The sequence below is a fragment of the Dysidea avara genome, chromosome 11, assembly GCF_963678975.1.
Source record: "Dysidea avara chromosome 11, odDysAvar1.4, whole genome shotgun sequence".
In the NCBI taxonomy this organism is placed as follows: domain Eukaryota; kingdom Metazoa; phylum Porifera; class Demospongiae; order Dictyoceratida; family Dysideidae; genus Dysidea; species Dysidea avara.
This window is the reverse complement of record NC_089282.1, coordinates 20,284,737-20,312,266: the sequence shown is the minus strand read 5'-3', so window position 1 is coordinate 20,312,266 and position 27,530 is coordinate 20,284,737. Positions and strand designations below refer to the sequence as shown.

At 39.5% G+C, this 27,530-nt stretch overlaps 3 protein-coding genes and 2 long non-coding RNA genes across 8 annotated transcripts; 2 read left to right on the top strand and 3 right to left on the bottom strand.

The window, feature by feature from the left end:
• LOC136237762 (uncharacterized) lies at positions 1-4,114 on the bottom strand. Its single transcript, XM_066027978.1, has 9 exons — positions 4,036-4,114; positions 3,344-3,508; positions 3,119-3,242; positions 2,944-3,066; positions 2,500-2,614; positions 2,373-2,444; positions 2,277-2,325; positions 2,169-2,223; positions 1-279 (listed from the first exon to the last, which is right to left on the bottom strand). Exons 1-9 carry the CDS (start codon positions 4,112-4,114, stop codon positions 162-164), a joined length of 900 nt encoding a protein of 299 aa, XP_065884050.1. The 3' UTR covers positions 1-161.
• On the top strand, positions 2,957-26,743 carry LOC136238888 (alkylated DNA repair protein alkB homolog 8-like). 4 transcript variants are annotated; one of them, XM_066029524.1, is made up of 7 exons: positions 2,957-3,059; positions 24,312-25,068; positions 25,464-25,534; positions 25,583-25,692; positions 26,195-26,281; positions 26,334-26,446; positions 26,500-26,743. In XM_066029524.1, exons 2-7 carry the CDS (start codon positions 24,327-24,329, stop codon positions 26,529-26,531), a joined length of 1,155 nt encoding a protein of 384 aa, XP_065885596.1. In that variant the 5' UTR covers positions 2,957-3,059; positions 24,312-24,326; the 3' UTR covers positions 26,532-26,743. The 4 variants fall into 4 exon arrangements, 3 of the variants coding, with proteins under 3 accessions (XP_065885596.1, XP_065885595.1, XP_065885594.1); XR_010693241.1 differs by lacking the exons at positions 2,957-3,059; positions 26,500-26,743 and adding exons at positions 20,049-20,381; positions 25,743-26,131 and having other exon boundaries at positions 26,334-26,343; XM_066029523.1 differs by lacking the exon at positions 2,957-3,059 and adding an exon at positions 20,049-20,377.
• On the bottom strand, positions 18,903-20,478 carry LOC136238890 (uncharacterized). The gene is made up of 2 exons (XR_010693243.1): positions 20,417-20,478; positions 18,903-20,007 (listed from the first exon to the last, which is right to left on the bottom strand). It is a non-coding gene; the product is annotated as an uncharacterized lncRNA (long non-coding RNA).
• LOC136238889 (uncharacterized) lies at positions 20,492-21,204 on the bottom strand. The gene is made up of 2 exons (XR_010693242.1): positions 20,835-21,204; positions 20,492-20,780 (listed from the first exon to the last, which is right to left on the bottom strand). It is a non-coding gene; the product is annotated as an uncharacterized lncRNA (long non-coding RNA).
• Positions 21,308-21,920, top strand: LOC136239437 (uncharacterized). The gene has a single exon (XM_066030177.1). It carries the CDS (start codon positions 21,314-21,316, stop codon positions 21,917-21,919), a length of 606 nt encoding a protein of 201 aa, XP_065886249.1. The 5' UTR covers positions 21,308-21,313; the 3' UTR covers position 21,920.
• Positions 26,744-27,530: the final 787 nt, after the last annotated feature.

Below are 27,530 nucleotides of genomic sequence, written 5' to 3'. Positions count from 1 at the left end.
ATACTATGCGTACATGTAGTATTAACTATAAAACACATTAATAATATGCTTGTTGTACTGCAGCCACAAATAATAACTAAATAGTGAGCAAACAGGCTGCTACATATTGTCTGTCTTGTCATTTCATTGTCTATATGTTTCTAAGATATTTTGTTGTCAAGTTAAAGATGATGCTGTATCACAGAAATTATTTTCTTGGCAGCAAAACGAAGGGTATCAACGTTGTAAAATGCGAAGCAGATGCGGAAACAATTCTTAAAGTTTCCGCTTGCTGAAAATCTATGGAAAAATATTTTGTGGTTTAAATTACAGTGAAATCTCTCAGCATTTATGTAAGACTATGACTGTCAAACAACAAAAAAAATGTTTGAGTAAATTAAGCCTTATGCAAGAGATTCCACTGTAACTTTAACATCCATATATGGGAGCCACTGCTCTCCTGATTTACTAGCTTGACCATGGATTGGGAATGATAAACAGCATTTAACACTATTATAGCTTTTACTGAGCAAATTTTGGACTGATTGCGCTGATGTAAGCTAACTAGCATTCCATTACCAACAAGACAATTTTAGACATAGACCTATATGTACAAACAAATTGTAAAGCTTCATTTGAAGAGTAAGATACCGCATAAAAGTCTTTTATTAATGTCTAGTGAGCTCCAATCTATGGGAATAACATACTCAACATACAAGAATACACTATATGTAAAACTAGGACATAATTACATATTTCATTATAATATTATTTGACTTCATAAACCATACACAAACCATAGTGCACATAATACTTGCCTAGGCAGTCAATGTGGCATTAACATTGATTTTAGTGAGCATTTATTACAATAATCTAAGGTCGTCATACAGCTAGGGGGACAACAACACCATAAAAAGCTTAGAATTATCCTCGACTGGCTTAGTTCTTTAGTTGACAAAAAGGTAAATCCAAATTAGTACATAGGCTATAAATCTACAATGCACACTTGTTGTGACTTGTAAGTGCTAACAAAAGTATTTGTTATTGTTAACTATATATATATATATAGCTAGTAGCTACTTTTAATAAAACACAAAATTTACAAATTTAAGAAATTATGTATAAAATACTAAACCATTTTGCAAGAATGAATTGCAGAAACTGTTCTCAAAATATTTACAGAATAAATTTAGTTGTGAGTATAAGCCAAACGTTTACATATATTGGTATTATCCTCTTGTACCATTACATATCATTATTTAATAAAAACATCAGCAAATATGGAAAGATATCAATTATTCCCTTCTGTGACTAAAGGTGCCCTTTTGTGCATCGTATGATATGCAGGTGCATCGTAACAAAGTTTTAAGACTTATGTAGCATGCTCAATGGTCTTGGGTATTCTCCAGTTTTTAAAACTACTCTCTGAGTTTTGTTTGAAAATGTACCTGAAAGTTGTATTTGACTACACGACTACACTATTAGAGTAGATGACTGCTCTTTTAGAATATCTCGATCTTAAATATGGAGAGATAAGTCCCTATAAAATTACAGTGGAGGGACTCTTATCTAGTCCCCCCCCCCTCCCCCCCCCATTGCCAATGACGATTCATTAGATTTAGCAGTTTCAAGTATTCACCTGATCATAGCTTGCCATTGGCTAACACTGTGCCACTAAATTTCACCACAACTATAGCCATAGTATTATATATATCTTTTTTTATAGCAGAGCAATATCTCCCGATTTGTGGACTTTTGGTACTTATAGGAGCAAGAAATGGACAGAGTGAAACAAATAGTACAAAGCACGGCAGACCTAAGCTACATAGTTTAGGGCCAGTGGAGGCTCTCTGTTTACTGAGGGCAATTTTAAAATTACCAGTAGACATCTAACAATAGGGACAAAGCCAGAGTCATCTGAAAGAAGCATATTTTGTGGATGAATTCAGTGTACTAGGCTTACCCTGTAGTGTTAGAGAGTGATAGCCATCAGTGAAAACTAGTAGTGTAAAATTATAAAAATTTACTTGATTTTTATACAAAAAGGGTACCATTGTATAAATATGACCACTAGAAGTATTTAAAAATGGCAATAAAAGGGCTGAAATTCTATGAAATTTGAAATAGTTATGTGATTCCAATTGCCAATGTTTTTACATAAATACAATATTTATAGTTAATTTCCTTACTTATTTCCTGGGCGAAAACTGATTTTGAACTTTCTAAAACACTCGTCCATTACATCTATATTGTTACCACAATACAATAGTTTATATAATATGCTATTACATACATACCTTGAGCATTCATTCCTTCTGGAAGAGTCACCCACACATAATATCCACCCTATTGTATTAGTAGTATAGATGATTTTGTATGCAACATTGACGAACCATAGGTTGGCTAAAATGTACTTCTTTAGGCATTTCCTTCTCAAAAACATCTGATATAGCTCTGGACTGCAACTAAATCACAGTCATTAGAGTAAAGCCATATTATTACATACTTGTGTTTTCTTACTTCATTTAATGTGCGATATTCTTTGATAACGTCATCCAGATGGCCTTGTGAAATAACACTGGCCATAATGCCAGACATCATGTGGTTGAAACAGCCTGAACCAACAGCTATACCACTAAAGGGATAAAATGTTTACACTGAATGGTGGTGAATTGTGAGTGCGCACGTGCACACACACATATGCACGCATGCATGCACGCACACACACGCACGCACGCACGCACGCACACACACGCACGCACGCACGCATGCCCGCACGCATGCACTCACTCACTCACACACACACACACGCACACGCACACGCACACGCACACGCACACGCACACGCACACGCACACGCACACGCACACGCACACGCACACGCACACGCACACGCACACGCACACGCACACGCACACGCACACGCACACGCACACACACACACACACACACACACGCGCACACCTTGAAGCTACCAATTTCAGTATTTTATAAGGAGCTTCTATCCATCCTAGTCTCACTGCAGGAGAAAACGCTTTGGAGAAAGAGCAATTGGACACCACGCTACCAACATAATTCGGGTCAGTCCTATACACACTGGTGTTAAACAATTTTCTTGTGTGAAATTTAATGTGATTACTTGATGTCGTAGGAGTAGAGTCTTGTTGGTGGCTTGTCAGTAAAATACAACAGGTTGTAGACATCATCACACACTATCAGTAGGTTGTGTCTCCTGGCTATTGCTATGATCTGTTTGCAGCGTTCTAGAAAACAATCAGAATTCAGGACGACAAAACAGTTAGATCATTATAAAAGGTCTTACATGTGACACGCTACACGGCATGGCTTTAATAAAAATTCTTACCAGGGCTCAAACATTTTCCAGTTGGATTATGAAATGTTGGGATCAGGTATATTATTCCTCTGTATGGCTTTGTCTCGGTTAGTGGACGAGTAGCATGTGTGGCATTGTGTTGGACGATTGCCTCTTCCAGGGCTGATGGTATTATACCCTCCTCATCAGTAGACACTATTAAAGAAGAGTTAAGATTATCAATAGTGTAAATATTACAATGGCATTATTACACCTACCCACACACATGATAGAACACTAGACAAGAACAGTTAATGAGAGACATTTCTGTGTAGACCTGTTGTTGTATATGGCTAGTTAGTTGATGCTGCAAGACAGATATTATATTGTTTAATTATGAAAATGACAATCTAACAAAACCTTTTGAATGCTACAGCTATACGATTAGAATTGAAAGACTTGAAGCAAAGGCGTGCATGTGGGTGAAATGCTAGGCATTTATTCACATTAAAAATGATCAAACTTCTGTCATGGCTACAGGGTAAACTGAGTATGGGAATAACTTGAAATTCGGTGTGTACATAGGCAGATAATCGTAGCAGTGCCCTTTGATGGTTTGAAAAATATAGTTACAGTTACAAAGTTATAAAACAAAGTGTAAAATTGTGGGATCTGGATACTCTATTAGAGCAGTCACCATGGGATGAAAAATGTGCACTAAAAATGTCCCAATAAAACCTTACCACAGTTTGAACCAGGGACCTCCATACCTAACACCTGCATCCTTAACCACTGAACTGCTGCTGTCTTTGCTGCAATCATTTCACTTGATTTATACTAGTTTAGATCTGCTTATAAATATCAACACAAAAACAGCCAAGCTGTGAAAAAATGGTGCAGCCTTAAAATTCCTGGGTGAAAAAAGTTATAAAATCAAAGGTGGCAGCCAAGAAATGGCTGCAATGATGTTAATGCTAATAAATTTTAACAATGCACACAGCCATTATTAAATTTATTAACATTATCATCATTGCAGCCATTTCCTGGCTGCAATGATGATAATGTTAATAAATTGATGTTGATAATGTTGATGTTGATGTTGATAATGATAACCTTTGATTTTTTTCACCCAGGCGTTTTTTAAGGCAACCCAAAGTCAGCCATAGTCTGGTTTTGGGGCATTACAAAATACACAAAAAAGTGAAATCTACACAAAACAGTCAAGTTGTGAAAAAATGGTACATTTACTTACATATCTATACAGACACAATGATGATTATTGAACTTATAAATGTATTGTATACATTGCATGCTTTAGTTCAATATTTGGTAATATCAAACAGTATGGCAATACTGTTTAAGTAGGATCCCCCAAAAAGTGACGTGTTTCGCCTAAAATGCTGCCTTTAAAAATCATCCTAGAAACATCTTATGCAATGAAAATCACCTTATTAGTCCATCTAATATCAAATACAGCATTAAAAACAAGAAAATACAGGTGGCTGGTTATATATAAAATTTTTAAAAAATCACTGAAATTTGAATTTTTGTCTGACTGTCAGCCTGCCTTTCTGACTACAGTCACAAGGCTGGAGGCCAAACAAAGCAGCGCATGGCCACCATTTTGCACTACAATAACAAATTCACTAGTGGGATGTGCCTTTTTGAGTTCTGACGAGTGTATGCCCTCTGTGCCTTGTCCTTCCTTTTATCTTCAATCAGGCTGTCTTCGTCCTTCTTCTTGCACCATATTGAGGCGATAATTTTCCCTATCAACACTTTCGTTGAGCAACATATTTAGATGCCGCAAACAAATTTTTATTAATACCATGACTATTAATGTGATCTTGCCAGGTTGATTAATAATGATCAAGAACGGCCTGAGACCACACCTTGTAACAATTTATTTACTCAATCATGATGACACGTCCTGTTATTAATGGTCTCACTGTATTTGTAATGCTAAAATATGCCACACACCCTGGTAGGTGAAAGGCTGACTCGAGATACTCGAGGAGATACTCTAATATAGCAGTCACGCTAATAGCAGTCACCAAACCAAACCATAGATAATATATAGGTATATATTATCTATGACCAAACAAACTAGCATATTAAAAATTATTAATTTAAAAATGAAGTAGGAATCCAAGTGATAAAAAGTAGTGAAACAAGAGATGAATGATGGTATTACAGCATAGCTCGGTGGGAAGATCCCTACTTTGGCATTGAACAAAATCATTGTTATATGGGTCACTGAACTATGCTGTAATACCATCATTCATCTCTTATTTCACTACTTTTTATCAATTGGATCCGTATTTCATTTAATTTTTAATATACTATTATTGTAATACTCTAATAGAGTGCACATTTTTGAGGACTTCAAATAGAACATGCACAGAATGTTCTAGAACTTTCATTGGTAGATTTATTGCGTGGTTTACTTCGATACTTGGTAATACTCTAATAAAATGCAGATTTTTGAGGACTTCTACATAGAATGTTCTAGAACAATCTAGAACTTTCATTGGTAGAGTTTTACTTCAAAATATTTATTGTATTACTCCAATAGCATGATTATGTCATGCATTGTGGGACACACCCATTTTATGGTATCACGTAAAACAAAGCTCTATAGACATGTACTGAAACTTATTTCAGGTGTGCACTTCCAGAGCCACTATTCCTACATTCTACCGTATATTTCAATAAAATTTTGTATGGATGTAGCCAAGTCAAGTGTAACTCAATGGTGGTAATTGCTATGGGCTTGATTTGTTTCACATCACTTGGACCCGAGATCTGACTTTTTGATAACCCCAGTAACTATACAATTGCTGGACTCAAGTTACCTTTGTCATCCTTTGTGTCTTTAATTTAATATACAATACAAAGTGTTGATTCACTTGTTGTGAACAGTCAGGTGTTGCCTATCAAAATGCAAATCATTTGTAATTTTTGAACTGCGCCTTCAACGGTCAAAGTAATAGATAGACTTTGCAAGTTTTACGCTGTTAAGGCTGAGCAATGGTGAGAACATGTTGAGAACTACATGAAACAACTAGCTAATTTGCATATTGATAATTACATAAGTAGTGTTGTAGTTTTGCCATGCAATTGTATAGCCTCCTATATCTGGCACCATCAAGTTCTTTCCTTTGATACGGTATGATGAAAAATCATGACTCAATTTTATAAGTTATTGGGGATCAGTACAATAATAAACAAGGGAGGTTGTCACCTGTGACCTGAAGCATAAGGTTTATCCCTATAAGATAATAGTTAGCAATATACTAGTATGGCTAAGGTATAGAGATCAAATTTGCTTTCAGGTGATGACCCTTGTTTATCCCAATAGCGTGATAAAGTTCCTAATTTTTCCTTACATTTCATAGTAAAATAATACATCCTTTGTAGCTAATAATTTGTAACTACAATTATCGAAAAGTAACTAAGTTACAACAATAATGTGTTACTAGGTATTAACTAGTAGCACTGTTGTAACAAAGCCAGTAATATTTTACCACGGGTATAAAGCTATGTAGAACTAATTGTTTTATAAGTGTTGTGAAATAGCTATATTTTTATATCATGTATGCATAGCTATCAACACCTACCCACACACTTGATGTAACACCAGACCTGTAAATAGGAACAAAAAGAATTAGTTGTATTGTGATTGTGGACTGAGTTGTTGTGAAAGAAATCACTCCTACTACACTGGCGTAGTCGGCATCCTTAACCTCAAGTGGACCGGCAGAGATTCTGTGCCGAACTTATAACCCAAGTCGATTAACCTGGTACCGTGGTTTGACTAGTTGGATTGGTCTAGAACGGTACCAGCGAAGGTCAACACACCATACAATATTGTGCCGTTGTTCTCGTCTGTTTATTGCTAGCCACCGAGATGTCACAAGAGCAAAACACCAGCCAGCCGCAACCACTTGGAGGAGGCCATCAATCCCAGAAGGTACGTCCCATTATTACTCCTGATGCTTTTAATGGTGAAGCGTCGTCAAATTGGGATGAGTGGATAGGCCATTTCGAAAGTGTGGCACGAGTCAATGAATGGGACGAGGCTAATCGCCTTCTCTGGTTGGAAGTACGCATGACGGGAAAAGCTCAAAGTGCTTGGAGGCGCATCAGCAATGAGGCAAAAGGTCATTATGATACGGCAAAAGACGCTTTACGGAAAAGATTTGAGCCTGACAGTCGGAGGGAACTCTATGCTGTGGAATTTCAGACCCGCAAACGCCATCGTGGAGAGGCCTGGGAGGAGTTAGGTGATAATTTACGTTTATTGGACGATAAAGCTTTCCCAGATTTAGAGGACAAAGCTAAGGAGCAGCTTTCTCTAGACAGGTTTCTGACATTGTTAGATAAGCCTGCCCTAGCTCTATCAGTCAAACAGAAACGCCCAAGAAATATTGATGAGGCAGTCTCGTATACCCTGGAAATAGAGTCGTACATGATGACAACTTGCCCTGCCTCGCGTCCAGTTTCAGTGGCTGAAGTGACACAGAAAGAACAAACTGATGCTGATGCAAATACGCAGGAGACAGTTGAAACCATTGCAGCAGTACAGACTAAACAAGATCGCGATCCTGTCTGCACTCCGTGACCTCACACTTCGCCTCGATCGCTTGGAGCAAAAGGTGGCCAACGGAGAGAAACAGCGAGGGTATCAGCCACAAAGCAAAAGGGTATCACAAGACCGACCTCGGGATCCAATTGTTTGCCGACGATGTGGGAGAGAAGGCCATTTTTCCAGAGGCTGTGCTGCAGATCGTACGGGAAACGACTATAGCCCTCGATGCGGCGGGTCACGCAAATGAGGGCTCTACTGGTATTAAGACCCAATCAGACTTTAATGCACAACATTCTGCACTTTTTAACAATTTTAAAACGGGCGGTTAACCCCGCCACTGCGTACCATGTTGTTGGCTCCGTGCTTGGGAAAGATTTTCGCTTTATGCTTGATACGGGAGCCGCTATTAGTCTTATAAGCGATCGCATGTGGCAGACAATAAACGATGGGAAGCTGAGCTTAGTTAATTGGGATGGTCACAAACTAGTTGGGGTTGAAGGTAGTGCTATTCCCATCTTAGGGGTAACCAGTTTGAGTATAAATTTCGCGGGCATTGACGTCACTGGAGACTTTGTTGTAGCCAGGGAGCTTAACTCTGACGCTATACTAGGGCTTGACTTTCTGGAACGCAATCACTGCTGCATCAATACTGAACAGCGAACGCTACACCTTAAGGGGAGAGCCCTACATCTCACACGGGACCCAGATTCCGAGAATACCCAAGGGACGGCGAAAGTAGCCAAAGTACTACTGCAGGACCAGGTAATTCTACCACCTCACAGTCTTATAGAAGTCATGGCAAGGGTGGATACACCTACAGTGGGGTGTAGCGGCGTGATGCTGGTCGAAGATTTGGCTCGCCTTTCCAACCGCTTCGTCACAGCAAATGCGGTAGTAACTCCTCAACAGCACGATGACGTAACGAACGTACCCGTGCGGCTTCTTAACATTTCTACAGGCTCTGTCACATTACATAAGGGAACAGCTATAGCCAGTGCATCGGCAGTTGAACCACTGACCACATGTATAGTTGCAAGTGCTACAGAATCTGCTATGGCCCCAGAGTTGGATATTACTCCAGCACATCAAGAGGTGCTTTGGGGGTTAGTCGAGAGCAGCGGAAGTACCCTTAATCTGCAACAGAAGCACCGCCTATTCAACCTCCTGCTAGGCTTTGCAGACGTCTTTGCAATGAATGACAACCAAATAGGTAGAACCGACAATTGCAGCACTCTATCAACACTGGAGACCACCACCCAATACGACAGCAAGCTAGGAGAATACCACCGTGTAAAAGAGAGGAGGTCCACGAACTACTTCAAGACATGTTGAAGCGCAAAGTTATACAACCTACCAGCAGTCCATGGGCTTCGCCAGTGGTCTTGGTCAAAAAGAAAGATGGCTCTACTAGATTTTGCATCGACTACCGTAAATTAAATTCTATCACTCATAAGGATGCATACCCCATACCGCGCATTGACGATACCCTAGACACACTCTCAGGATCGCAATGGTTCTCCACGGTGGACTTGTTGAGTGGTTACTGGCAAGTGGAAGTAGCAGAGGAGGATAAACCCAAAACAGCCTTTACAACACGTGAAGGACTATATGAGTTTAATGTGATGCCTTTTGGGCTTTGCAATGCCCCTGCCACATTCCAAAGACTCATGGACTTGGTATTGGCAGGGGTTCAGTGGTCACAATGCCTGGTTTACCTTGATGATGTGATTATCATCGGCCTGGATTTCGAAGAACACATGTGTAATCTGAGTAGTGTCTTACAGAAGTTAAGAGAAGCTGGGCTACGTCTAAAGCCAAGCAAGTGTTCATTTTGTAAGGAAGCAGTTACATATTTGGGGCACATTGTGTCAAGAGATGGGATTACAACTGATCCAGAGAAAACAGCCAAGGTGACTAGCTGGCCAGTCCCTAAATCTGTCCAGGAAGTTCAACGATTTCTGGGGTTATCTTCGTACTATCGTAGATTCGTCCGGAACTTTTCTGAAATAGCCAAACCCCTACATAGACTGACCGAGCGGGGTCGGAAATTTGCCTGGACAGTGGAATGCGAAACAGCTTTTGCCACACTTAAGAACCGTCTAGCTAGTGCTCCAATACTGTCATTTCCTGATTTTTCTAAGCCGTTTATATTAGACACTGATGCCAGCCAGGAAGGAATCGGTGCAGTACTGTCCCAGATTAATGAGGGAGAAGAGAGAGTTATTGCTTACGCAAGCAGATCCCTAAGTAAGGCTGAGCGGAAATACAGCGTTACCAGAAAAGAGTTGTTAGCTCTCGTTACATTTACCAACCACTTCCACCCCTATCTCTTGAGCCGAAACTTTGCTTTGCGGACAGATCACAGTTCCCTTACCTGGCTGCACAATTTCAAGGAGCCAGAAGGACAGCTGGCATGATGGATAGAAAAACTCCAGGAATTTAACTTCACCATCCTTCACCGACAAGGCAAGCAGCATCAAAATGCTGATGCATTGTCAAGGAGACCAGAAGATCAGACGAGCGATAGTTCAGATTGCCTCAATCCACCATTACAAATATCAGCAACAACATTCGCTGGTGAACCCAAAAATGCAACAGGAGACAGTTACTTGAGAAAGAAGCAACTTGAAGATGAGATAGTAGGACCCATCCTGAGGGCAGTGGAAGCCCAAAATAAGCCAGATACACAGACTCTTAAAGGAGGACCGAGAGAGACTCACCAACCTGTCCAACTTTGGGAACAATTGGTGTTGAAGGAAGGGATACTGTACAGGAAGTTTGAAGAAGAGAATGGTAGAAAGTCTTACCTGCAACTTGTAGTACCCAAGGACCTGAGGGAGGAAGTACTAGAGGAATCACATGCTGGGAGTATGGGTGGTCATCTGGGAGAAGATAAAACCCTAGCAAGGATAAGGGAAAAGTTCTTTTGGCCAGGTTGTTCCAGTGCGGTCAAGGAATGGTGTAAAACCTGCGTTAACTGTGCTACTAGAAAGGCCCCACCCCAGAAGCGACGAGCTCCACTACAGAAAATCTTGACAGGGTACCCCATGCAGATGGTTGCAACAGATATCATGGGACCATTCCCAACTTCTGCCAATGGCAACAAGTATATTTTAGTTGCATCCGACTACTTCACTAGATGGGTCGAAGCATATGCCATCCCTAACCAGGAAGCATTGACTGTAGCAAGGAAGTTGATTGATCACATGTTTTGTCGCTTTGGCCTCCCTGAACAACTTCATTCGGACATGGGGGCACAATTCGAATCCAAGGTAATCAAGGAAGTGTGTGACATGCTGCACATCAGAAAGACTCACACCACACCTTATCACCCCAGAGTGATGGGCTGGTTGAAAGGCTCAATCGCACCATTCAGAGTATGCTTGCAACCTCGGTTAATGGTCAGGTCGAGGAATGGGAGAGTTGTCTACCTAAAGTTTGCCTGGCATACAATACCAGCAAGCATGCAGCAACTGGCTACACCCCATTCTTTCTGATGTTTGGTCGGCAGCCACACATGCCCTTGGATATCATATATGGGGCTCCACCTGATCACAACCAAGAACATTGTCAATATGCAGCAAACATAAGGAGAACAATGGAAACAGCTTATCAATTTGCAAGGGAAAACATGCAAACTTCGGCCATTCGACAAAAGGAACACTATATGACCTGAAGGTGCATGGGGATAAGTTTGCCCCTGGCCAACTTGTGTGGTTGTGCAACCCTGTAGTCCCTAAGGGGAAATCTAAAAAGCTGTTAGCCCTTTGGGTTGGACCATACAGAGTAGTGAAATGTCTTTCTGACACTGTGTATAGAATACAGGACACTCGAGTCAGCAGAAAAAGACAAGTAGTGCACTTTGATCGCCTCAAGCCCTGCCACCAGGAGGTTCGGATACAGCAGAAAGGAAAGCACCCACAAAGACAAATTGATCCACTAAGTGCTCAAGGTCAGATTAACAGAAGTCCGCCACCCCCTGGCACAGAACTACAAATTGTGGAGGATGACAGCATAGCATCCCAAGATCTACAAGAAGTGACCAGCATGACCAACTTTCCAAGCCAGACAGAGCGTCGATACCCTCAGAGAACTAACAGGAGAAAGTCTGCAAGGTATTCAGATGACTAGACATGGGACATGTCTTTCAAAGAGGGGAGTAGTGTAGAACTAATTGTTTTATAAGTGTTGTGAAATATATTTTTATATCATGTATGCATAGCTATCAACACCTACCCACACACTTGATGTAACACCAGACTTGTAAATAGGAACAAAAAGAATTAGTTGTATTGTGATTGTGGACTGAGTTGTTGTGAAAGAAATCACTCGTACTATTACAGCTACACATTCTGTGTGATGTTTTACATAGCTAATTCAGTGTGAATGGCTGAAACTAAGGTGAAATGATTACATATCATTTGTAAGCAATCAATGATTGGAGACATATAATAGGTACCATTTTTTTCTATAGCTGACTGGAATAAGCAAAGGCTATGTGTTAGCTGTTTAACGAGTGTAATAGTTTTTCATGACCGCAAGGTAACAGTACCTTTTTGCATAAGCCAAAAGAATGATATATAGAGCTTCACAATGGACAATACTGTAAAAGATGCTTTCAATATATTATCCCTGCAAAGCTGCTATGTATGCATTGAGCTGGATCCTCAAAAACATTTAATAACTCATGGATGCATTTGCGCACGATCTTGAAATTTGGCTTCTACTGCTTGACCCGCTAAAAATGAAAATTTTATCGTTTAAATGCTTGACACAATATTTACGGTCAGTCAAAATTTCTACCATATATGTTTCCTATAGAGAAGCCATAAAATGCAATGTCCATTACAGCCCTTTTCCAAACTTGTAATGGAGCCATAACACACATGTCTGTTGATGACACTTTTACTGTCACCACTAATCATCTGGTTGGAGAAAATATCCACTTTTCATTTTTAGCTGTTTTTTCACGATCCAGCTCAACTTGTACATACTATACACTGTACCATATGCTTTTGTATGTTGTGATAATTTTCCGATAGTAAATTTTATTACTAATAGAATTAACAAACCAATTATGACTAGCTATGTATAATATTTTTTCCTCTTATATATAGCAATAATAAATATTTTTTGAAACAAGTTAACACTCATTTTATGCACAATATGGGAGTATATGTACAAAACACAGTACTGATGAATTTATGACAATGCATACACATAGTTGTGTACGTGAAAGTCCTTTACTTTTGTTTACCAACAATGTCACAGTTGCAGTAACAGAAGCCTTATACATTATACAGGTTGTGTGACATGATAACCAGTTGATCTCTGCGGCAACTTAGCTGGGGGTTTGCAGGACAGACACTCACACTCTATGGGCATATCAAATGTGAAATTTTTGCCAGTCCACAGATGTCCTTCTTCACACATCACTGGACTCCTTGGGTATGTGACACTGAACAGTTTCACTGGTTCACAACACTTACATGCAGTGTGCATCTATTTTCTGCATGTATGCCTTCATCTTAAATTCAAGTTTGAGAGAGTGTTCAGCTGAAGTGTCACAATATCCATAGCAGGAAAACATTGGAATGCCTACTGTGCAAGTCTTGCTGGCCGGATCTTTTAAAGTAAACGTTTTTTTAACCGGCAAAAGTACGCATTTGCTGTAGAAGAATTCAGATACTGGCACTTCTCCTGATGATGTCATTGTTTGATTTGTCTCTTCAATTTCTTGCATCATGGAATCTTCAGTGTTTCCTTGCTGACCATCATTGCTTTCTTGACTACTGGCGGCCACGAGGCTCCCCATTATGATCAGTATTGCTAATGAACGACACATAGCTAGCTTAGTTAATGTATTTACGTGATTTATTAGGTTTTATATTTGCGCACATGTGTATATAGTTAAGGAGTCACGTGACTCGCGCGTAACGCATGCGATTCTAACTGCATGCATGCTAGCTGATTGCAATTGTGAAGCTAGTAGCGTGCGCATACGCTCGGAAGTCTGCCGATATATTGCTATAGTTGGTCTATACACAAGCATAGTTTTTTTAATGTTTTGCATAATGCACGCGCCTGGGATCACCGCGATTCCTATGAATGCGAGAACTGTATAGCTGTATATAGCGCGCCCTGTCGTATGCGCGAGACTACACTGGCTTCTTCTTCTTCTTCTTCTTCTTCTTCTTCTGCTGCTGCTGCTGCTGCTACTGCTGCTGCTGCTGCTGCTGCTGCTGCTGCTGCTGCTGCTGCTGCTGCTGCTGCTGCTGCTGCTGCTGCTGCTACTGCTGCTGCTGCTGCTGCTGCTGCTGCTGCTGCTGCTGCTGTTGCTGCTCCTCCTCCTCCTTGACATGCAGCCAATGTGAGCTATTAGCAAAACTAAATAATCTGCATATAGCCGCATTCCATTCGTGTGGTTGCATTGTCCAAACACTGCAATTCACTATCAATATGTCCACCTGGCACTTATCATGCAAAAGTATAAACAGCAATAAGGTTTCATTGCGTTATTTGTTCTACTAGTTATATTTATTATTACTGTGTAAATCTCACAGGATGAGTATGAAAACACAGATAATTATACAATTAGTTATAGTCTTGGGGAAGAGGTGAACAGATAAAATCATATTTACATTGGTTAGCTATGGTTGCGGTCCAGTAGTATTGATTGAGGTAATTTGTTCCGTAATTTGATGATTAAGGGTAAAAATGTGTTCAGACAGGATTCAGTTCTGGGGAAAGGAATTGCAAAATGCTGATTATGTCCACAGGTATAGTCAATGACTGGGGTGTGAAAGTTAATAGAAGTCTCAGCCAGTAGATGCATGCAGCATGTACATACACATATAACTGTTCATAGTACATCCATCATGGAGTGTTCCATTGTTATGAGCACATGCTGCATGCATGAAGATCATAATCAAGCAATAACACCAAAGGAATGCAAACTTAAGTTAAGCATACACCGCTATGCAGCTTGCAAAGAGTGTACTTCAATGGCAGACTTGTATGGAGGCTATCTATGTAATCATTCCTTGACATTGTTTTGCTGTAGGCTTTTGTGTCTTACAATCAGCTTCAAATCTATAGAGTTTTAGAATGCTTAGTATGTACAATGGTCAACTTTTTGGAGGTACAGTGAGTACTTTGTCACTAACATGCAAGAGTATAATATGCTAATTATGGCATCAGAAAAAAGCAATTCATAGTGCTATGGTATAATGTAGAGTTCCTCAACTCTTAAAACCAACTCCCATGGACATGCATTTTTGTTAGTTAAAATTGAATGAATGAATAAGATTTCAAGCTATCTATATGTAGCTATACATGTGTGGGTGTCCGACAGTGCACTGGAAATCAAAAGTATATAACTTTTGTGCACATGCAATTGCCACAGGAGTCATGCATGCACAAAGGTGCAGTGTACGTATTTCTCTAGTCAATGATATATTTCTCTGTATAGCCTATAGCCTATAGGAATCAAAGTAATTGGCTTGCATATTGATGTGGAAAGCATGATTTTGTCATCAGTTTCAAGATTTGTTCATTGATCATCTGTGCAGTTGTATACAAGTTTCTGCAATGGTTTGGTAATGTGCATGACCTCCTTCATTAGAATTCTACAGTCATTTCAATCTTGCCAGTATATAATTCAGCATTAATTTGCTTTGTCTTATATATTTCGGTTGGCTAGGGGTGTTGAAATCAGACCATATAGAGTCCTTCCCATAATTTATCATTTCTGGATAATTAATTTTGTTGTCAGGCCACTTTCCTATCAGTTTAGATTATTGAACATCTTTTTTTGTGATTCCAGGGAGTAGCAGTTTCAACCATGCATGCAGTATTATTTCTTATAGTCTATTCTCTCAGTGACTTGGCATCTTGATTGTTTACTGTTGCAGTGGCACATTTAGTTAGGCTTTTATCTAGGTAGCTACTGCCCACCGTTGTTACTTCTATCTGATTTTTGACTTGTGGTGATTACATGGTGATATGTACCTTAAGAATGTCGCCTATGTACAGGGTAATGATTTTCAGCAAACAGGTTTGAGTGTGAGAGGTGCATATAGCAACCTCTGCATAATTGAGGTCTTCTTTTCATGCAATAATGATGACTGGTGTTTCTTCACATTAATTTTTACTATGACTCTTCAGTGCGAGGGGCCGAACACCAACTGGAATCCAACACAAATCACTTAGAATCCCTAAATGGAATCTGGAATCTTGGTCAAGAATATGAAATCTCTGGAATTTCAATGAGTTCAAATATTTCTGTATATTTATACTGTAAGTTATCTCATGTAAAGTCTTACAGTTATCAGTTTAGTCTCATGAGCAGTGCACACGTGTCTTGAAACATTTGTACAGGCAATAATGCAATGCATCTCTGACCTTGCCAATGATCCAGTTGGCCTGGTAGCTATAGTTGAATGCATTAAAATGTGTAACTAGCTTTGTGAAGTTTTGAAGTGGAATGTCAATTTTGGAATCTTAGTATGGAATCCAGAATCTGTTTTTTTTTTTAATGTTGAGATTCAGAATCTTACATGCAGTTTTTGGGTGGTGTTGTACCCCTTGCTTCACTGTTGGTAGCTGCTGAGGAACTAAAAGAAGCCTCAGAAATGCCACTGCATGTTGTACTGTGGAAATTTACATCTGTTGGTTGTCGTGATTATGCCATGGCACAAATGCTGTGGGATTAATACCAGTGTGCAAAATCATAACTTTGAGCATCAAAAATTTCATTTGTAGAAGTGCTAGTAGTTGTACTTGTAAACTTTCTAAACCTTCAAGAAAACCACATCTTTTTACAGCACTTCAGTAAACTTGTGTTGTTCTGTCAGTCCAGTGGATCTTATTTGCACATTACATCTACATATGGCATAACTGTGTACAGTGCATATATGCATGTCAACCTGCGGAAAAAAGTGAGTCTTGCAGGACAAAACATTAGTGCATTTGTGTAGTATTGCCTGAAGTTGATACGAAACTCTTTCATCTATTACAAATCTATTTTGTGTAGTTGGTCATACATTAAAGGTTTTCTACTATATTTACTGTATGTATTTTGTCATGCATGCCATGACAACTAGATCCTATAATTAGAAAATGGTATGCATAAAACCCTTTGATCTTTGGGAGATAATGAGATCATTAAAATCACGAAGAGACCTCCTATATAGCAGATAGGTATCTATATATCTCCAGTTGAGGGAGTCAACACACAGCACACCTCACTAATGATCACTGATGTGCATTGCGGATCTCAAAGTTGATCACTGATCTGCTATGTCTCCCTCACGAGGCTGAGCAGGTCAGTGAGCTTTCTTGTAGAAACTGAGTGATTGTGGGTTTGCATTTTGTGCAAGATATGATGACATGATGATGTTTTACTCAATCCACAATCAATTCATCTATGTACTAGTATAAATACACCCACATTATGTTAGAGACCGCCCACTCAGATTGTCCTGACTTTTAAAAACCTATAAGCTTTGCCTCGGGTTTTTAACATCACGAAGATCCTTGTGGTAGGATTGCATAGTAATTCTCACATGATTTGGCCTCAAGTGTCAAGTGTTGTGAAGGTTATCGCTGATTTGCTTTTCCTATTTCAGTTCATTTGATTGCTTATACAAACATCATTGTAACTCCATGTAAGTCTACTTGCTTCTTCATCGTTCTTTTGTAGAGTGTCTGAACTATAACTTCATACCCTGTGGCTACTCCTTGAAGGTGGTAATTATAAGCGCACCCAATTCCCTTTTGCATGGAATAAGGACTCCCCTTGGAAAGAGGCAATGGGGGTAGCACTTATATTCAAGAATCAACATGGCACCACAACCAAGGTACAGTATCTGGTTTTAAAACCACTTAGTGAGGGGATTTGCAAGGTTTAAGTTTTTCATGAATGTAAAACACTACATGTAGCAACAGCAGTAATGATCTAGCTTGCAACTTCAACTTAAACATTGATTTCCTTGAAGTGTCATCTTCTTGACCGAGTGCTGATATTTCACAACATTCTTCTATTGATGGTTCTGTTGAGTGTATAACAAATGTACATATATAGTTTAGTAGTTAGTATAATCATTGTATATCCTTATGAGTATCTAGTGTCAGAGTTTTGATCAAGATGTCAATTGAGATGTCACATTATCCACTACCGACCATTGCATGGTCCAGTAATATTGTTTTACATAATTGAGTGGGCTACTTAGTGGGTAGTGACCAAATACTCCTTATATTGGACTTGCATGCATGTCCCACATGTATGTGTGTGGGTAGTTTTGTTCAACCGAAACATATAAAGTTTTACAGTGACCATCCTTATATCAAGTTAATGTCCTTGCATTTGACGTGTTCTGCTAATTTGGTCCTCAACTAGCAGTATTACTTACAGAAGGCATTTATTAAGAAGTACACATCATATACATCAGATATCCTTGATCCTAAAGCCACCTAAGTATGCAGTGATATGTCATCTGTTGTATATGCATAATGCATTACATATGGGGCACGTGTCCACCTGATAATGATATGTAAGGTATGAAGTGATATATTTGGTTACCACTGCCTTCAATGGAATGCAATGGCTTACTTGTATGTGCATGCACAAATATACATGCTGTATAGCTTTGTACTACACATGCACACGTGTCATATGTGTAGCTATACCACAGACCACATATGTGGTATTCTCGCTATACCCTCAATTTATCAATCCCTGTAACACTATAAATTATATAATATATATTGTAGTTTGTAAAAAGGCTTTGATGTTCTCATGATAGATTATATTCGCATGGACTAAGGACACATACATGCATCACTGACAAAGTGCTTCTTTATTGACTGCATGTATATATATACAACTGTAGCATCCGAGGTAGCATCATACATGCACATCATCAGGGACGTGTTTGCCTATTGCTATAGCTAGCTATATCATCTGCATTCTCAACCTGCACAATTCAGTTGCATATTGTATTTATAGCTTTATATGTATCATTTATATAAAATAATTTTTATAGTCAAGCATGTATATACGAATAAGTATAGAGTGTATTCATTATAGATTATAAAACTAGCTAGGCATAAGCTATAGCTATTGCAATAGTTTTAAAATACTTGACTGTGTGTCATGACTGCACACAATGTGACTTGTCAGTTCACTGTATTGAGTCCCTAACTCTGGGGCAGACTAGGATTGTTATTTATACATGACAGACACTCGCATCCCCACACTAGATCGATCGTTACTGGCTCGCCGCTCCACTTGTATCCTTCTTTACACTGTACCTCTCCTACAGATACATTCCTGCTGACTCTGCTTGGGTCTGGCTGGCAGCACCTGCAGTGGATATCCATCCCTTTCAATTCATAAACTTTCGTCACTTCGTTGTACTTGGTTTTACTGGAAACTAGAGTCTCTGTACGGCAGAGCCCGTTACACCTCCAGTGAGGAACTTTAAAGGTGCAAGTGTTGTTCTGGGGATCTTGTAAAGAAAAGGTCTTCGAAACTGATTGGAACTTGCACTCATTTTTCACAGGTGGTAAAGAATCCCCTTGTTTGCCAATTACAAGCCCCGTCGTCATCAGGGCGGCTGCTAGAAATATCACTGAACTTGCCATAATCGTGTCCGCTACTTGCTTTCTGAAGCCTCGTTTCTAAACTAGCTCTGCTATGCCCTTGGTCTTATAGAGGTAATTGTGGCGAAACGGCTTCCGCATAATCCGGCTTAGTTTTTTTATCAACGCTTGGCTCATCAACTTTCAAATAGCTAAGTGGGGCGATGATTACTCTGTTGTCATGGGGTGGTTAAGGTGCTGTCTATCTTTTTCTCTCTTGCAGTCCTCCATACAATGCATCCGCGGAGCCCGCTCATCCATCGGTCACTATGTTAAGATTCCCCCAATTGTGGAGCTGATTCGGGCAGAGTCTCAGTTTGCCGTGGACTAAGAAAGTCCCGGTTTGTCCAGCACAGGCCATTTATGTGCTGGGGGTGGTAGGCAAGGGCAGTCCATCAATTGCTCATTGCACTATCTCTGTCCTTGCTCAAGATGCCACCAGTCACGTCCACCCACCTCAAACCTGAACTACTTGTAGAATCTGTATGTATGTGTGTATATAAGTAAGTAAGGCCACTTCAACTAAATCTCACGTTTCTCGGGCGAAATTCAGCCAAATAAAGGTCGGTAGGTCGGTAAAATAAAAATAAAAATAGGCTATTTTGCCAGCTGAAGAGTGAGTCAAACGGTGGCTAAGCTACATTACGGTTGCTGTATTACTTGTGAGTAGGCAGCTATGTTGAGATATTTAGTGTTACTTACTTTTTGAGAGCTTAAAGATAAATTTGCAACTCCTTCGTGGCGTTATCACTCTTTGCAAGGTGATCACGTGATTAACATAATTATTTTATGCTGAAAAATATAGGGTCGGTCGGGCCCGAGAAACAAAAGATTTAGTTGAAGTGGCCTAAGTAAGTAAGTAGGTAAATAAATAATGTAATGTAATGTACTTTCGCGGCTGTTGGTACATGTTACCAACAGACCTTTGGTGTGTTTACACCATAAAGCAATAAATAATAATAATAATAACTAGACAAATGCTAAAAGCATTGTGGGGCGAGCCTGATCAATTGATGTTGATACTGACATTTGCCGGTCTGTATGAAGTAGCAGAAGTACCAGTACATGTAGGAATAAAATCAAAGTACTGTCCTGCAAATTTACCTTGATTCTCTTTCTTCAGTAGTTTCGGTCCGTCTTGTTGTCCTAGCCTGCTCTCTTCTTGTCCTGAGGCTCTCTTCTATTTCTGACTGACTCTGCTGTAATCTTATAGTAGTACATCTATTCCTATCATACTCTCTGCGCCTAGCCAATCTATACAAAATGGTTGAGTAATTCTACTAGAGTTGTAAAGTGATTATATTAAACCTTGCATCTCTTTGTTCAGGTGTTTCTGTCTGTCTGCGAATTCGGTCGCGCTCTCTCCTTCTTCGTAGCCTCTCTTCTCGTGCTTCATCAGTCTCCACATTACTTGCCATGTGGCACAATCTGCACACGTGGTAGCATGGACTGGTAAATTCTTGTTCGCTATCCGTATACGTGACGCTCGTACATACCTTGGACCGCTACATTCTCGTTTGCCATCCGTGTTTGTGACGCTCGTACATACGTTCTACCGTTACATTCTCGTTCATCATCGTAAACGTGACGCTCGTACATACGATGATCGCCGCATTTGATCGTTCACTATGTCCGTATACTTGACGCTCGTACACACGGGTTTGACCAGCTAGTGTGGGGCTCGCTCAGGTTCGCCCCAATCAAGCCCGGGGAAAAAAATAATAATCCGGCTACTGAATGTTCCCAGTCACTGTGTCTGTGGGGCTTCTTTTACTATCGACCATGCCATGGTCTGTCAACATGGGGGCTTAACCTTTGTGCGACACAATGACTTGCGTGACATCACGGCAGGTTTATTGTCAAGGGTGTGTTCAGATGTTGCTACTGAGCCTCCCTTACAGCCCCTCAGTGGTGAAGTAATCACTCCCAAGTCTGCGAACCGACAGGATGATGCCAGGGCAGATATTCATGCACGTGGTTTCTGGGGACGGCGACAAAGTGCCTTTCTTGACGTAAGGGTGTTTCACCCAAATGCACCAAGTTACCGTAACTCCAGCATACCATCTGTATATCGCCGTCATGAATTACAGAAGAAGCGAGAGTATGGCGAACGTGTCCGGGAGGTGGAACAGGCTTCCTTTACCCCTTTAGTTTTTTCCACAACCGGTGGAATGGGAGGAGAAGCACTAACATTCTATCGTCGTCTGGCCGACATGCTTTCTCGCCACAGCTCAACATCTTATAGTGGCACTCTGGCGTGGATTCGCTGCACACTGTCTTTTTCATTGCTTCGTTCTGCTACAATGTGCATCCGGGGAACAAGATCCATCCTTCATCGTTCCAACAATGCTTCCCCGGAAATGGGCCATATTGCTGGCCCTAGGGACTTTTAGTTGTCCCCCTTTTAGTTGTCCAGCACACTTGCTCCTTGGTGCTGGGGGTGGTAGGCAAGGGCAGTACATCCAGCCCGGGAGAAAAAATAATAATCCGGCTTCTTGCTTCCGCGAGTCTGCATGCCGCCGTGAAGCCATGCATGCATGCGGCATGCATAGCTACCGTTTGTCATAGCTAAGCAAAAGCTATTATGTAATTAGCGTACCCCCGGCAAATATGCTGTTACCAACTGATGCAAAGGTCACGCAGTGGCGGTGGCGGATACAGGGGGTTGCAATCTCGGTGGAAAATATTGCGATTTCCCCCAAATTTATTTACGATTACTTTGAAATGCATAGTGTATCAAATTGGGACCTTTACTCTTGGCCAAACTCCCGTGTTAAGCGCCTCTAAAAATAATTATTACTTTAATGAAAACAAGTGCTGTTTTGTTTCAAAGCTTTGCGCAAAGGCCTGGGTTAGTTATAGTAAGATTCAACTATGAAAACAGTGGTCAGGAGTGATTTTTACTAATTCATTGCTAAGCTATAGATCTGTGTATATAGCTAGCATAGGCGGCGGAAAGGGGGGGGGGCTAGGGGGCTGAAGCCCCCCCCCCCCCCCCCCCTCAGAATGATATCACACCGAAATTATCTTTCTTGGAGTGGGGCTGAAAACCGTGATAAAGATCGAGATATTCTAATAGAGCACGCAGTCACTCTAATAAAGTAATCAGTGTGTAGCGAGCTATGTAAGGATGTTTATGTAGTTTATCAGCTAGAAATGGTAGCTGGTGAGGTGGAAAGCTCTTGTCAGGTGGTTGTAACCTTTCTTGTTTTTTTTTTGGTCTCACCTTACCAAACTATAGAAATAAGTCTGGGTCAGCCCAGCCAACTACTTCCTCCGCTGCTGATAGCTATAGGCCACAGAGTTGTGTTAACATTCTCAGTCTGGGTCACAGTTATTGAAAACTTCCTGAACCTGAAACCCCCTATGAAAATTCCTAGATCCACCACTGTGACACTGTTAGTTGCAGTGTATAGATTCTTAGTATGCATCAGTGGCGGATCTAGAAATTTTCAGAGGGGGTTTCAGATTCCACTCAACTTCAGCCTAGCTGTAAGTCGAAGACCAAAAAAAAGGTCACAACCTGCTGTACAACGTTATAATTGTGATTTCAAAAGCTAAACTATGAAGATTTTCGCCAGTAGAGAATCCTTCTATAACACACGTGGCGATTTTATCACTGACACGACGGCTCGTCAATAAATTTGGGGCGCGCGCTATTTCAGAGGGGGTTTCAGCTGCAACCCCCCTGTATCCGCCACTGTGCATGGCTATAAAAGTGCAAGAAGATGATTCACAAACCACTACACCAAAAGCCAGCCAGCCTAGTTAGTCTTGTAAAGTAGTAGCTACCAGATAGCTACTGACATGTGACCCATTCAGATTGCACATGCAGCATATAATATAAGGCTATAATGCATGGGAGCATATATAGTTGTGTATATAATAATGTTACATATGTGTGCATGCATGGTGAAGATTTTTTTCTGCTTGCACGACGGGGAAGATGGATGTAATGCATATATAAATATGCAGTTTGACATATTATAATATAAGACAGTCAAGTGCTGTATTTCTCATGCACATATAAGCATGCCGTAATTAAATGCAGGGTATACACAGATCAGGTAGCAAAATATCTATAAACTATATGAGACATCTGTTCTCTTTTCACAGCAATTAGAAAAGCTAAAATATGTATACATAATCATGCACATTGTCCAACATGAATATAGTTTTAGACATATATATCAGAGCCAAACATGTAATCAGCTAAAGGGTAGCTACAAAATTCCATATTCAAATCTGCTGTATCATGTGATTCCTTTTGTATTATTACTATACAAAAGTCTCCATAGTTAGTATGAACTCAATTGAACCTTATGGTTATTATATTCCAAACTCTGCACCCAAAGTTCATAGAGGCCTGGAAACGTGACCTTTATACTACAAACTATAAGTGTGCATGTGCAAAGTGGGTTTCCTTCACCACAAATGCGCATGCGCAACTATGAACTGAACTTTAACACAGTGACAGCTGTTATAGTGCGTTCTAAACAATGTGTAATAAATGCTACGAGTATGGTCAATGTGGTTGTAGGAAGTTTGTGCCTATAAGAGAACTGCATGCTCCATATAATTATATTCACTTTTATGTGTTCTTATCGGCATTAAGTCTAGTCTGTTGGCACCCACTATATATATATTACATACATGCTAGAGCAAGTATGCAAAAATCCACAAGAAAGTTTTTCCATACTGTATACATGGTAGATACTTAAGTAGAATCACAAACATAAAATCATACAGCTGCATGTTAACTGATATTTTTTTTTGCTCTGATAGTTACCACTAACAGTCATGTCTGATGCAAAGGTTGTAAAGAAACAGAAACGGTCTCAACTGCAGTTGTTAAGTCAAGAAGATAAACTCAACATTCAATTCCTTACAACGCCATCACGTATTGTGTGTATATCAAATGGTGGGGTTGCTGTAGGAATACCACACTATTTACTACAACATGTTTTGTCTCTTTACAACATCAAGACGTTGATAACACCATCAGGAAAGCAGTTTGCATTTGCTTTGTTTGACTCTGAAAGTCACTCTGTAAAGGCTGTATCTACACTAAATGGACATACCATTCAAGAATTGTGCAATGACAAAGCATTTTTAACTGATAGTCTATTAAAAGGACCACCATTGTGCTTGTATTTGTCATATATTGTAGAAATTCCAACTGAGTTTACTACTGAAATAAGATCTCCTCCTATCTTATCACCTGGGTTGACTTTGATTCCAGAATACATCAGCACATCTGAAGAACAGCTCTTACAAAATTTCTTTGGTTTCACAGTCAACAGACCACATAGTGATTCGGGTAATTCTACAGCTTCAACAGTGGAAGCAGAACTGAAGTTACGAAAGGTGGTGCATTATGGATACGAGTTTAACTACACCACAAACAATGTTGACCCAACTAAACCACTACTAGGGGGCCTGCCTGAAGTGTGTACTCCTGTCATTGATAGAATTATGTGTAATAATTTGATCACGGCTAAACCTGACCAGCTAACAGTTAACCAGTATCTTCCTGGCCAAGGTAAAGAGTATATAACACAAGAACAGTTGTATGATCAATTCTGTAAATTCTCTTCTGTATATGATGGAACATGTCTTAGCAGTCACTTGCATAGAAAGGCCCAAAGCCAACTTTAAATTCCACTAGCAAGGCATTTTTACACTAACCCAACAAGCCACCTGCATATTAAGACCAAGAAAATTTAACTGGAAGCCCGGCTTAAACAGGTTCCACTATATATCACAAGCAAATCTTTAAAAAAATAACCCTCTAGTGGTTTGTGGCAAGGTTAACTGTCACAACTGTATATTGATGTAGCAGTTTTACATGCAAAAAATTGCCAGACTAGTTTATTTTTCCATAGGCATAGTTTATTTAGGTTTGATGACTGTTTTAAATTGTTCTACATGTTTTAGGTATCCCTCCACATATTGATACACATTCGGCATTTGAAGATGGTATTGTCTCCCTTACATTAGGATCCCATGTAAGTGTGCATAATATATTTTAGCATTCCAATTGTGTGAATATGTAGACTGTGATGGACTTCAAAGACCAGTATGATGGAAGAAAAATTTCTGTACTGTTGCCTCAAAGAAACTTATTGGTAATGAGTGGAGAATCAAGATACAAATGGACTCACGGGTTAGCTACTCTGTCCTTACATATACATCCACAATTCCGCATGTCTGTAGATACATTTAAAAGAATTGGAATCACATCAGCAACATACATGCCACACTCTTGATTTTAAGGTTTCAGAACTAACCACAGCTATACATATGATATACGTATTTGCTCTCCAATGTGTATCCCAATGTTGCTTAATGTGCTGACACTACAAATAAAATGTAAGTAAAGTAGATTATGAAGCACTTGAAGTTACAAGAAGATTTACGATGAAAAGGAATCTTCCACATGGACCCCTAAATGTCTCAACTATGGTGTGTATGATCTTGTTACCTATTATTTCAATAGATTACAGCATTCTACTATTGGTAATGTTATTTTTCAAGTATTCATGGCATGTAGCGAATTTGAGCCACCAGTCTAGCTATATAGGCTTCTGTTTCCATCTGATAAGGTGCACACCCCTATTACAGCTATAAACTGTATTTCTTTTATTATGTAAAATTTTTCAATACAGAATAACGCCCAGAAAACTTGACATAATGAGTGTAAAGTTAGCAGAAGACATGAAACAATCCGATCATCTTAAGAATGAACAAATCTTGTATGTATAATTATTACAATTATGTTTGTATGGTTTTAATAATTCTTTATAGAAACTTGATTGAAAACTTTATTATTTCTGATGACAACAGAAGCACTGTTGTTGAAAGAAGTGTCCGAACATCACTTACATTTAGAAAGCTACGTTGTTATCCTTGTACGTGTGGTAAGCAATAAATAACTAATGTGTTCATGATTACATGTTTATTGCTCCCACAGGTTATTCTCTTGTGTGTGATTCAGCTGTATAAACAAATCACATTGATAGTAAGAGTCCATAATGTTTATGAACTCTTGTTAATAGGTACAACAATTCTAAGAGCCCATGCACATGACAATTAACTTTATTTATTACATCCTTCCAAGTAATGCCCCAAAACTTAATTTATTACACAATACATAAAAAATTTGTATATTACCAGCTTATATGTTTAACTTGTATCCGAAGTGAATAACATTTGAGAAAAGCATACGTAATTGAAGCAACACCCTGACGGTTTCCAAGATATTTGTGTTATACATCAAATATCAATTTGATTATGTTATGGGATATAGCTTTATGAAACATTGAAAGTAACTCTCTGGGAAAATGATATGGAAACAATGCTCTGTTTATAGGTGGTGCCAGATCAAACATTTGTTTAGTACAAGTTGTACACAAGTCCCTAGTTGCTAGCTTTCACACTTAAAACGTAACCCTATATCTTGGATTAGCTCATAAGTAAATTAGTTTCTGAAGCCCTTGCTAACTAGAATGATTATAACAATACATTGTGTACTTGTAACATAGCTACTGTTAACGTTGTCTGTACATGTATAGAAGATTCCTCTGTTACATATATATCAACCACATAATGACCACAACAAAAACCATATCTTGGAAAAGTTTTCTGGCTCCAGTACATGGTAAGAAGAGTTCATTGCTTTAAAAAAGTACCTCTCAATGCAATTTGAAAGGCTGAGGATCATTATATTCACTAGGAAGAAATTACCAAGCTTTACATGCATGTTTAAACAGATGACTACAGAATTTTTAGATTAATGCAAAAATATATGTCATAAATTTAGATGAAATCACACTACAACTGACTGTCACATACATACACAGCCTATTATTATAATGTACATAACTAATAGTGTAGATATACCATGGGTGGTTAGTATAACTTTGTCTATGCTAGCTGTAACTCATGGATGGTGGAGTGTGTGATTTGCTACACTTTTATTTAAAGGTAGATAGAACCAGCTGG

Coding starts and splice junctions, on each gene's coding strand:
- LOC136237762 (XM_066027978.1), bottom strand. CDS start 4,114: ATGATTGCAGCAAAGACAGCAGCAGTTCAGTGGTTAAGGATGCAGGTG. Junction 3,509..4,035: donor GGTCCCTGGTTCAAACTGTG/GTAAGGTTTTAT, acceptor CTTCTTTAATAG/TGTCTACTGATGAGGAGGGT. Junction 2,445..2,499: donor AATATCGCACATTAAATGAA/GTAAGAAAACAC, acceptor ACTGTGATTTAG/TTGCAGTCCAGAGCTATATC.
- LOC136239437 (XM_066030177.1), top strand. CDS start 21,314: ATGGTCTGTCAACATGGGGGCTTAACCTTTGTGCGACACAATGACTTG.
- LOC136238888 (XM_066029524.1), top strand. CDS start 24,327: ATGTCTGATGCAAAGGTTGTAAAGAAACAGAAACGGTCTCAACTGCAG. Junction 25,535..25,582: donor CCCTTACATTAGGATCCCAT/GTAAGTGTGCAT, acceptor GTGAATATGTAG/ACTGTGATGGACTTCAAAGA. Junction 26,447..26,499: donor TTGTTATCCTTGTACGTGTG/GTAAGCAATAAA, acceptor TTGCTCCCACAG/GTTATTCTCTTGTGTGTGAT.